Source organism: Streptopelia decaocto (genome assembly GCF_964273445.1).
Source record: "Streptopelia decaocto genome assembly, chromosome: 1".
Classification (NCBI taxonomy): Eukaryota; Metazoa; Chordata; class Aves; order Columbiformes; family Columbidae; genus Streptopelia; species Streptopelia decaocto.
In genome coordinates this window covers 192,939,043-192,952,041 of record NC_138663.1, presented here as the reverse complement: position 1 = coordinate 192,952,041, position 12,999 = coordinate 192,939,043, and the positions used below count along the sequence as shown (strand labels likewise).

The 12,999-nt window shown below is 40.2% G+C and overlaps 1 protein-coding gene across 1 annotated transcript in view; it reads right to left on the bottom strand.

The window, feature by feature from the left end:
* Window positions 1-6,203: 6,203 nt before the first annotated feature.
* XPO4 (exportin 4) overlaps window positions 6,204-12,999 on the bottom strand; it is an 82,635-nt gene continuing 75,839 nt past the window's right edge. The window contains exon 23 of the mRNA XM_082047794.1: window positions 6,204-11,637. Within this exon, the coding sequence (XP_081903920.1) occupies window positions 11,440-11,637 (198 nt within the window). The 3' untranslated portion in view covers window positions 6,204-11,439. The remainder of the gene's footprint in view (window positions 11,638-12,999) is intronic.

Genomic DNA, 12,999 nt, shown 5'->3' with positions numbered 1-12,999 from the left:
GGCTGCTCTCCCATTGGCTGGAACAGCTGCGGGCGGGGCGGGACCAGGCGCTGCTCCTCCCCCGTCCCTCACGCACTGACGGGGCGCCCGCGCTGAGCGGGCTCGTGCGCGAGTGTCTGCGCGGGGCTGCGGAACGGCTGCCCCGCTGTCCTCGCCCTGCCCGCGAGTGTCCGCCTGCGCCGGTGTCTCGTCAGACCAGGCCTGGAGGCGCTGGCCCGAGGCGCAGCCGCCTGAGGGAGCTGGCGGGGCGCGGGGCGGCCGGTGGGGAGCTGCCGCTTCGCTGCGCCCTCCAGCACTGCGCGGGTCTGGCGGCTTGACAGCGATCTGCAGAGAGCTTTCCAGCTTCACAGGGAGCTTCGTGAAAACGTGGGCCTGTGCAGGGCGGCACCGCCGGGGCTGCCTCAGCGCGGCCGCGGGTTCCTCCGGCCGGCTCTGGGCGGGTCCATCCTGCCCGCGGCTCTGCGGGGCCAGGCCGGGGAACGCCTGTCTGAAGCAGCGATTTCCACAGGTACATTAGCGATAGACAGGAAACACCTCAAGTGTAGCCAGTCAACGTAATAATGTAGACTTAGAAATCACAGATATATCTCGCGTTAGATGGCAAGTGTTCAAAAGCCACAAGCTTTTGCCTTCAATAGCAGCCTGGCTCTCCACGCTGATTTTCCTGGTCTGGCTCTCCAGTCGCTCTGTTTGCATTGAACAATTTAAAGTTTGAACAAGCTCCTTTTCTTGCATACAGACAGAAGTTGAGCCACTTCCTAGAGTTTCAGAAGATAAGAAGTTGTCAGTTCATTCTTTGTTTCAATTAATTCACCGCATCTTTCCCTGTAGGCAAACTCTGTGTTCCTCACGTTGAGCAGGCACAATGCACTCATCTGCTACTTCTTGTCAGCTCATATTACCCCAAAACAAAAACTTAAGAACTTCCTCACAGCTGTGTTTTGTTTTTTTTTCATTCCTTTATAAAATCTGATCTTACTCTGATAATTTGTAAAAATAATTTTCATTACATTGTCTTTCATTTGTTCAGTGACTTTCTTATAAACCAACTCACAGAAGGTGGCCTATGAGATCGTTTGTAATGAACACAACAGCAGACTCGTCAGTCTCCAGCGCTAGATGTTCCTATCAACAATGAGTATGAAACTGCTGCTCTATGTACAACCTGTTGAGAATCTCTGTTTGCTGCAAGACCCTCATTGTGTCTGAATGGAAAGTCTATGCTCAGCACCTGGACAGAACAGAATTATTTCCTTCTGTTACTGTAAAATCAGCTAATTTAGAAGACAAACCCACTAAATTCTGATTAAATAGTGTTGCAGCACAGCTTATATAGGCAGCAGAAACCTAAACTTTCTTGCCAGAGCAGGTCACAGGGGCAGGCTGCTTTTTCCTTCAGATGCGCATACTTTTCACCTGACTCTCCCATTTATAAAGAAAGTTTTGCAGGACAGCAGAGAACTGTGGGCCTTTCATTAGGTTTTAAATGAATTCCCAGTAGCCTGGATATAGCATTCAGTGCATTACCTCCTTTGGCTTCTTTGCAAGGTCTTGTCAATAAAGGTCTTCATCCTAGCACAGAAGACCTGTCCTACATGGAGTGCACCCATATCCATTGATGCTAGCACCACTGCTGCAATTCAAAACAAACCAAAAACCCCTTTTCCTTGCATTGCTGCAAAGTGACAGTTATCCGACACCTGCATTAGTGAGTACAGTACGAAATCTGGTTTAGATTCTACAAAAAAGTGGTACTTGATTAATTTTCTTATTTCATACATGTTTGTAAAGCATTTTATGTGAAAAGTGTTCTGCACAGGGTTGGTAATGAAAGGACAGAGGAGACTGGGCAGACAAATACTCTCAGTCCATATTTTCTGGAGCAACAGTCCACCCGTGATGAGCGATTCCTCCTCACCAGAAGGGTTGCACAGATCATCTAATGGCACATGGCTGTGCATAGGGTGATATTATCTAGGTTTTTATATCAGATCCTACTTGGCAGCAAACACACAGCTCAAGACTTTGCTTGAATCCGCATTACAGGATGGTTCTAGAAGGAAAGCTCAGGAGGAGCTGGAGTGACCCTGTAGGAAGGAAAACAGGTTACATCTTGCAATACAACTTCTTGAGGATGTGAGGACAAATAAAACACAAATATGGGAACACCTTTAAAGTGTTCCCTGCAAGAAATGTCTTAATACTTAGGTGTTTTGTTTTGGGTTTGTTTTGTTTTTAGAAAGGTGCTTCTAGTTAAGCTATCTCCCCTGTTCTTTTCACCAACAGACCCATGTCACACAGCAGTGACACCGACATCTCCGAAACTTGAACCCGATGATATAGATCACTGCTACTTTGCTAACACATTTACTAGTACTCTGTGTTGGACCAGATCAGGAACAGAACATGAAACTTGAGTTTTTAAAAACACAGTTCTATCCTGGTAAGTAATAGCATCCTGTTACTCATAAGGCTATTGTAATGAAAAGCCTATTCGAGTCCTCTTGCTGAAGCACAAACCATTGCCATATGAAAAAGCAGAACCTTAACTAATATGAAAATAGATTGTTAAATCCCAATTGTAGAATCTCTGCCGTTGCCACTAAGTGTAAAAAATTTCTTAACAGCTTGCTTTCCCCACAAAATCTCAACATTGTCAGGGCTGGCAAACCAACTGCACCTTTCATTTGGAAAGCAGCCAAGCACATGATGCTTTACAACCATACAGGATTGCTTCTAGTTAAAGTCAACATAATCCTTCTTCTGAAGACAGAAAACAATAGAAGTGGAAATACTCTACTTGCAGAGCAACCTGCAACATCTCATCCTTCTAAGAAAGGCTTTACTGTATTTTCTTTCAATACCGAGCTGTTCTCCTACAGATGCGGGTTAAATGTGTGTTAGAGCCCCATGAGCCAGGCGCACCACAGCTTCCCGAGACCTTGGGTCACGCAGTAGGACAGAGCATCAGCCTTTTACAAGCTTGCAGTCATGCTGCATTCAAGTACAGTAGGAAGTTTTCAACCTTAAACAGCTTATGGACTCCCAGCTCTCTGTTGGAGATGCAAATCTTCTTAGAAGCATTATGGTGATACATGATCACAACTTCTTTGTATTTGGCCAGGCTTTGTGGATCCCTTGGAAGTGATTCAGGGACCACAGCAAGGGCTACAGATTAGATTGAAAAATGCTCTTCTTAAGTGACTATTAGTCAATACCATCTAGTGGTATTGCTGTTTTAAAAGTTTTTTATTTTAGAAGTAATTAAAAAACTGAAACAACAACAAAACACAACAACAACAACAAAGAACCCTAAACCAGAATTACCAGTACCTATACCTTCATACATTTTAATATCCCCATTGATTTTCCTATGCCATATTGCCCCTGTTTTCTCAAAAAATGCCCAGATATCCATGTTGACATGCAAACTTCATGGAGTTTTCTGGCCAGAGCCTTCTCACAGTTTTTTTTGCCTTTTCCCCCCAAAGATGTAATCACTCTGCCATCACAAGAAGCAGGAAGGAAAAAATATAAAATATATTTAGCAAAACCAGTAAAATTAAAGTGAAACAGAAAACACAGTCAAGTAGCAAATGTTATGTACAGCAGCAGACTTTACAGTTTTTCCTACACACACCTCTGCACTTATTTCACACACACTTTTTAAGGAGGAAGAAGAAAATAGAAATAAGCTAGTGAAAGAAAGCAAACAGGTTTGGTTTTTTTTGGTGTTTTGTTTGTTTGTTTTTTTCCTGAACAGTAAATGGGGTTTATAATTGTTTTTTACTTTTGGAACTCCAATTCAGACTATATATACTGCTAAGAAAAATAAGAGATAGACACCATTTTCTCAGTCCCTAGAGTAAAATGGCACTGTCCTTTTACAGACTATACTCGTGTCTTAAATAGTTACAGGATCTAGCTATTATCTGGCCATCTTAAGGGATGCAGTTAACAAGCATTTTAACCAAGATACAAAACAGGTATCTGATTTTTCCAGCTTTCCTGAGGCTGAGTGAATTGTTTAAATACATGTGCGCTTATCAAAATCCACGTTACAGTACATTTTTAACAGTAGCTTGTTAAGAAATCATGAAAGTGCATAACAGCCTAAAAGCAGGCACAAAGTACTTCAGAAGAACAGTCTCTCCTTAAAGTGGCAGAAGAACGTTAAGCCTTCCCCAAAGCGGTGTTGATCTGTGTGAGGACATCAGGGATCTTCCTAAAGACTCCACCTGTGGTGGTGCAGTTTGGTTTTGTTTTTTGTTTTTTTTTTTTCTGAGTTACAATCATCATTTGAATGAACAAAAGACCATTAGAAGTATCAGTGCAGTTCTAAAATTAAAGCAAATGTCGTGAAAACTTATTAAACCAAGTTACAAATGAGGCTTTCAAGTCAATACTTGTGTCGAAGTCTAGTGATGACTTCCATTCAGTAAACACCAGAGACTGGAAGTGGTTTGAATATACCACAAACCCAAACTGCATCACTGAAAACAATAAGTTTAAAGCAAATCAAACATACACGCCTTCGCAGCCAGGAACAGTAGCCAGACACAGTGGGAAGGAGAAGAGAAGAAATCACACCCAAAGCTCTGCTGTACTCTCACTTGCAAAGGCAACACAGTGTCAGAAAAATCAAATCTCATAACATCTGATAGATGTTAAGGTGAAAATAGTTGTTCCATGAGATTCAAATATAGACGGGAGAAAAATTAGTAACGAATTATTTGTCAGTCACAGTGGGTAACTTCAGTATTCTCTTCAGAGATGTAAATTTGTTTGGAATGTTTCCCAAAATAAAGAAGATTTTATTATTTAAATAACAAAACTCACACCAACATGCAATTCCCAAATAGCACTTTATCTTTTCCCCAAAAAATGTGTTGATGAAATGGCAGGCTTGTACTAATCCTTGTCAGAATGACATGGGTTACCAAGTTATGGGATAACACCTGTGTTACGGATTTCTTCATGTGCATTAGCTCAGTTTCTTTTTTTTTCTGCACATAAGGTTGCAAACTTCTTACTTTCTTCTCCTCCTCCTCGCCTCTTCCAGTTCATGTATGACCTCCTCCGTGGCTGACATGCCAGACAAATTTCACTTGGGAAGGTTGGGCTTTCCTACTTTTCTGCTTGTAATACATGGCAAATCAACGAAGAAAAAAAACCACCACCAACTCCACCACTCGGGACTGAAGCAAGAATAAGTTTCGTAAAAGCAAAGATCCATGGGTTCTGCATACACTTACACAAACAAGTGTGAATAACGGCTTTGTCACCAAATCATTCAAGTTTATTCCAGACCTCATATTTAAGGTAAAGCAGAATAGTTCAATTTTCTATATGAAAGGCTCTTGGATACGCTGTTGCTGTTAATCTTGCCAGCTGCTTTCAGGATGTGCTGAAAATTACCTTAAGTGTTTCTGTCGTTCACCAAAACACTCACTGAACTAAACCAGGCCAATATAAATATATAACTGCAATAATTTTACTTCTGAAACCAGTAAAATTCTAGTGATACATACAGCCAAGATGTATAGCAAGTTGTGACCACCATAGTTGTTGCGTAGTTTTAACTTTGATGATTTGTGAAGCTTTTTTTTATTCCTTTTTTATTTTCCCAAAGATGTGAGTGCATGAAAATAGGAGGGGAGCAATAGAAAATAGCTGTAGTTTATCCAAATGTATTATAGCATATTAGAAACTGCTGCCTTTAACTGAACTTTTCTGATATACATGAAGTGACATGCTGTTGGATGTCGCTTATGTGGGAATAGATTACAAGCCTGGAGAACATTTCCATGCCAGATAGCATCAGAAGCTGTTTAGATTAAGTCTACAAAAAAAAATTTCAAGGCCCAGAAATTAGTACTCCTTCCAATAATAGCAACCTAAAATGTCACTTCTGGTAATTCTAGTCCAGTGGAAGATACTCTGGTCCCAACCTCATAATTTTTTTTTCCTGTTGATGGACAAACTCATGCCTTAAGTGCTGATATAAATTAAAGTTACCCAATCAACTTTAACTGAATGACTGCACATTCACTGTAGCCAAAGAGCACAACGTGTAGCCTGAGGTTTTGTAACATTCCTATTTTTGTTTCTACCGTAAGGAGGTATAACAAATGCTATTTCAGGGATTCAACACAGGCGAGATTTTAGAAAAATATTAAACAAGAATGCACACAAATCACACATGGCCAAAACAAAATAAGTCTTTAGTGGAAAACAATTTTATCCTCCTCCTGCTTATGGATCTTAAAAATACAGAAAGTGTTCATTTCAAAATTGAAAATTCAGTTGTGATAAGGCTTGATCACACAACCATTTCCCAAGTCTTATTGCAACAAATTGTGAAATAGTTCTATGCAACTTCATTTCTTCAACTGTACAGATAAAACAATACTTGAAATCAACTAGCACTTCAATCCCTGCATTTTTAATATATAAACTCAACATGGTACTGAATTATACATTTAAAATATTTACACACTTGACCAACAGCAGTATTAGCATTTATTGCCTTAAAGCTGCATGTTCACTGCATGGAGGTTCCTTATTTTGCACAAAGGGAACACATAAAAGAGGATAACCTTTTTTTCCTAATTATAAACTCTAGAATGGTTCAATGGGAGCCTGAAATGTGCTGGGGAATACTATTAGAAAGGTTTTTATCCATTTCAAGTATCAAGCTGCAATAGATTGGAAAAAATTACACGGGTAGTATCTTTCCCTTGAGGTTGGAAGGGTCTTCCAAATCTTTTACAAGAATGGCTTAAAAAGACAGGAAAAGCAGGATAGGGAAAAGGAAGAAATAGAAAAGCAGAATCTACTCTAATTTACTGAGGAGGGAAAGCCAGGGATATCTTATTTCTCAGTTGCTAGGGCCCCAAGAAATCTCATGTTGAAAAAAGGGTTTTTTAAGACAGCCGAGAGCTTAAGGCTCTAGAGCAAATCACACTTCATGATTTGCTTCATGATCAGTGCTGGAAAGCATTAATCTCATTTACTGCAAAGAGGGCACAATCTGCTCATATTAAAAGCAAATTTATGGGGGGGTGAGGTGGCTCTTTATTGATATCCTTAGGCTTTGGTTATACTGAGTGACTAGAGCAGATATGGGAGAAATAAGTGGTGTTTACTCCTTGCAGAAAAGTGTAAAAAACCCCAGACCAAACCCCCTACCACCATAAGTGGCACTTGTCACAAGTAGAGGCAACAAAGCCTGAATAACTAGCAACTGTCCTCTCACCATTTAGACCAGAACTGAGGCACACTGGTGGGGAATCTTGTTTAAGAAGCCACCATTTCAATTGGCTGTAATTGAAATAACTACAATTTACACCAAGGATTGCTGTACTGCAGTAGACCAGTCTTGGGGAATACTGTACCACTGCTGCCTCTACTGGGCTTTATAGTTACGAAAATCTTCTGTTTTCATTACGGTAAAACTTACACCTCACAAAACTAAAATTAGAATATTTAATATTTACATAGCATCTCAGATCTTCAATGCATTTTATAGGCATAAGCTAATCCTCACAACATCCCTGTGAGGTAGGTAGGTATAACTGCTATTTTAACAACACAGTTCTAGCAACTTGCCAATGGCCACGGAGGATCCAGTGGAAAAACTGATACAAAAATTAGAGCCTGGCTCCTACTCCTGCGCTTATATTCATCAAGCTACTTCCATAAAAAACACCCATTCTTATGTAACTAACCCAAACTGAAATTACTTGAAGTGTTTTACAAGAGAAATGCTGCAATTTATATTTTTGAATAGTTTTACAGATCACAGATTAGAATTTGCTTTACCTTTTTAAAGAATTAGACTTTAAATGGACAACTGACTGCTCTGAGCAAGCTTATTTTCTAGAACTACATGGCTTAGATATAAAGGGATTTACCCAAGTAAACACTGGGGCTTCAATGAGTGCTATGCACTATCAAAGAGATGACTGATTGCAACCCCTCTCTTTCAACTAGTAGGATTTGGACACGCTGAGAAAACAAGTTTCTCGTTCCTGAGGAAAACGGTGAGCCCTTTATCACTAAACAGTGAAACACAAACCTCTGGGCAATAAGTAGCAGATTCTGACAGTAATTCAGTGAAGATAATTAAGGCAGAAATGCACGTGAAAGTGGAAGTAGGCAACTTCTCCCTGTCCATGTGTATCTGTGCTTCCAAGAAGGTCTTGAATTTTCATGACCACCATCAAAAATTATAGGCTGAACAACAGAAAATTATGCCAGCATTAGAGCCAGCTGCTACAATGGGGAAGGAGCTGGCAAAATGGGAAAGAAGCTACTTGATTTCTAGTCTCAGAAAGAAAACACTGACGCAATAATCTGCTTTAGCAAAAAAATTCTAGAGAAATATATTGGTGACAATTATATAATGCAGCATTTATAATTCAGTCTGAGTTGCCTTTTTTCCCCCGTCAATAAACAGGTGCTTTTTTAGAGCCATTATTCACTTTGCACAGTGAATGGAAAAATCAATGCAGTGATGTCATGAACATTTCAGGACACTTATGAGGAGTCAACTCTTAATGTTCACTAAAAATGGTCTGTGATTCTTTCCTATGGATTGAATAAGCTTTTGCATCTAGATTTACAGCAACTGGATGTGTAGAAGATCACTGAAGGATTTTTTTTTTTTTTTTTTTTTAAAAGGGATATAGAAACCAAATAGTTTAGGTAGAAGCAGCCACCTAGCCAGCAGGAGTATGAATTAATAAAACTTATTGCCAGAACCTTTTGCAACAATTTCATGGATGTCACTAAGCAGAGACATCTTAGCATTTGCTCTAAAAGAAAGAAAATGGCATGGAAAAAAGCTTGTTCAATATATGAGAATGGGAAAAAAAATAAGAAAAAAGAAGGGAAGAATGTTGTCTAGAATAACATCAAGCAGGAAAATTACAAAAAAATCCTTTAGTAGGACAGTTTCCCTTTAACAAATACTATTAATTTTAAATGAAGGGCAAAGTTTTAAGCAACTTTCAAAATTAGTCTTTGAAAGTAAGTGTTCATACTTCAGCAAGTCTTAAGAGCCAAAGATGCTGTGTGTCTCTGCTTGTTACAACACAATGGGCCCGATTACAAAAGTAACGGGTACACACATTACTTTGTCCTGAATACTAACTCAGTTTGTGCTCCCACTCATCAATCACGACATGCAAGAGGATTTCAAAATTTTAAAGTTAATAAATATTTTTTAAATAGTGAGCCAGCTTTAAGATTAAAAAAAATGATAGTGACAGAGCTAGTTATAAAAGAAATTATGACTGAGAATATCAGTTATTCAGTCAGATCCAAAAAAACTGAAGGTATTTGCTATGATTGCTTTCAAGACTTTGGCCTAGATTTTTGACATCGAGCGCATAATGACAAACTGGCAGCTCCGACTGCTGCTTATGTTCCCAGGCTTTAATGCCCTTCATCTGAAGAAATGAGGTTTCAGAACTGCTGCCCTATCCAATGTACAAACTCAAGAGACTCCAGCAGCAGTTTCAAAAGCATAGCAAAACCCAGACAATTTTTTAAAAAAAATCAGCCATCAGAATAGTTTAAAAACAGAGAGATCAGGATCATTATCTCTGTGCAAGTGCACAGCCAAGAAATCTTTTAAAGAAAAGTGTTGCAGTTCTAAGAAAACAACTGAGAGCAATACCCCTGTTCTAAAATACTATGCAAATTATCTTAGAAATAAAATACTAGCTGGGAAGGTACATTATCTAACACGTTTCATGGTCACTTTTTAACATTTAAATCTGTCCTAGCCCAGTTTCCACATAAATTAAAAGAGAAAAGTATAATGAAGAGATAGCATTTTTGGCCTTGTGGATCCATGCTTGAGACAGGTATGGATTTAACAAAAAAAATAAAAAAGCCTTAGGTCACTTATAGCACAGTATTACACAATTGTGTAAAATTCTGCCTATAGTGACTCATTTTGAGATGAATAGCTGAAGAACGGCACAGAGTTGCAAACATGATGCTATACGTAGCCATGTAACGGTGTATACTGTAAATTTTATATAGATTTTCAAAATACATGGGAAATATTCAACAGCATAATCTAGCAGAGGCCTTAAACAAAAGGGCTTACTTCTGCCTCCATGTATTTCCACAAAAATCAATTTTACTAGACATGCAGCATTTGTGTTCGCTTCAGTTTTCTCTGGCTCACGACTAAAGACAAAGCAAGTCTTGCTTTTGTATTCGTGTGCTGCTCTCCCTTGTTCGTCCACTATACTCAGGGCACTATATTCTGCTGTCCTAATAGCTAAAGTGCTGATATAAAAAACTGAGCAAGAGCAGCTGGGAGGGTTCTGCAGAATTGGAGCTCGATTCAGCAAACCCAAATTCCTCCACAGCACTGCACATCCCAATTACCTTTCTCAACTGGAGTCAGAAAAGTAAAAGGGTTTGACGCCCCTGTTCTAGCATAATTGTTTTAGCTAATGCCCCAACTTTTAAAAGTTTGCCAGTAATTTACACCTTTTGAGTTGTTATTGCTTAAGCAAACAGTTCAGTGTAGAAACACATTGCAGTTGCATGCAATCCAGGTATGAATCAAAGCAGATACTGAAAGTAAAACTACACATGAACCTTGCATTAGACACTCATTCCAAAATGACACATCAACATGAAGGGCTGCAACAGGTACACAGCAGCTTAATGCCAACATCCTAAACCAACTCTGCAGAGTCAAATCTTGCCTTAAATTTCTTACCTAAAAGTATATGAGCTTTTTTTTTTTTCCTTTTAAATTAAGGCAATGAAATGGCTACAGTTCCTAAAGTTCATTTTAGGTAAACAAAAATATACACCTTTTTTCTTCTGAACTTTAGGCAGCAGAATATGAAGTAAAAACCTGCATTGCACTGAATCTGCAATGTCAGGTTGATGTAGAAAACCAGAACTAAACACAAGTTAAAATACCATTTGGTTTTTCTTCCCCATTGGAACACAAACTCAAACTTTAAGAAAGGAAAAATAAAGCTTAAAATCAGCTAAACTGTTTAGAGCTTTGTATGTATCTGCATCACGCTCTAACATGATTTTGGGTAGAAATTTGTATGCTTATCTGGCCACTCATATCTTAAACCAGTGCGGGGGGGAAGGCACTAAAATTATTTTTCATTGTGCCCATATCTGTTTGCACATATATGGAAAAAAAATAAATTCAAATTTTCTGTTCATTCTCTCCCACATACGACAGATTGCAGCTAACATGTAATAGCAGAAGCTGATTCAAAGTTGACCTCTCCTATTCCGTTGTGTTATGTTCGAACTTCCAGGCTCTCTAGAATCTGAGATGGCTGCAAAGAACCCAGAGACAGGTACAAGATTTAGTCAGCATTCAGCATTTCTCAGTGCATTTTGCAGAAAGGGTCTAAATTAGGCATAGAGTTTTGTTGCTTATTTTACACAGAGAAGTCCACCAACATTTGCCATAAATTCTTCTAAACTCTTTAAGAAGGCCATCTTCTGCTTACGGTCCAGTGTAGGAGGAGTGCTGCTTGCAGTAAGCTTGTTGAAGGCATCTGCTAACCTCTGGTAAATTACTGGGTCTTGTTGAGTTGATAGCAATGTTTCAACTAGCTCTGAATATTCAGCCTGTTAAATAAACAAGAATATTACTAACTTAATAAATTAAAAAAAAATACAATATATACAACTTCTCTCATCAGGACAAAATCCAGAATCAGGGCTGTGACAGAGAACTGTCAGTACTTCACCTGTCACCCAGTTTCACTGACAGGGTACCAGACATGACTGTGGCCCTGCAGCCTTTACCTCTAAAGCAGATAAAGCCTGTCCATCAGACCAGATTTTTAGTAAGGCTACAGAAGTGCTTAGAGCTACGTCAGTGCTCTGCAGGGAAGAGCAAGAAGAAAAGTTTAAGGCACACCCTTCAAAGTGTTATCTGGCTCTTCCTTAGCACAGGTTTACTCCTGCAAACCACACTTCTCTTTCTCCACACCTGCCCCATGTTCAGCATGCTGTGCCAACTGTCTCCTCCCACAGGTTCTCCCTGGGACAGAGAGCTTAGATTCCTTTCTAAGGGTTTCCCACTTACTCTCCTGCTTACTTATACAGAAACAGAAGAGAAAGAAACATGTCAAACATGACACCAAAAGGATCATTGAGAGTTCTGAGAAAAGCAGCAAACTGACTGTAACAGGCTCAGTCACTATGGGGAACACCCAGCTAAATGGTACACAGCAGCACAGCTCCTTGGGTGGCCAAAAAGGCCAACAGCGTCCTGGCTTGTATCAGGAATAATGTGGCCAGCAGCACTAGAGAAGCAATTGTGCCACTGGGAGTGTTGAGCTGCTGGAGAGTAGGAAGGCCATACAGAGGGATCTGGAAAGGCTGGATTGTTGGGCTGAGGCCAATTGTATGAGGTTTAACAAGGCCAAGTGCCGGGTCCTGCACTTGGATCACAACAACCCCAGGCAGCGCTACAGGCTCGGGGAAGAGTGGCTGGAAAGTGCCTGGTGGAAAAGGATCTGGGGGTGTTGATTGACAGCTGGATGAACATGAGCCAGCAGTGTGCCCAGGTGGCCAAAAAGGCCAACAGCATCCTGGCTTGTATCAGGAATAGTGTGGCCAGCAGGACCACACTGTTCTCCTGTACTCAGCACTGGTGAGGCTGCACCTCGAATCCTGCGTTCAGTTTTGGGCCCCTCACTACAGGAAAGACATTGAGGTGCTGGAGAGAGTTCAGAGAAGGGCAACGGATCTGGTGAGGGCTCTGGAGCACAAGTGTGATGAGAAGTGGCTGAGGGAACTAGGGCTGTTCAGCCTGGAGAAAAGGAGGCTGAGGGAAGACCTTATCACTGTCTACAGCTACCTGAAAAGAGGTTGTAGCATGGAGGGTGTTGGTCTCTTCTCCCAAGTAGCAAATGATGGGACACGAGGAAATGGCCTTAAGTTGTGCCAGGAGAGGTTTAGATTGCATATTAGGAAAAAAAT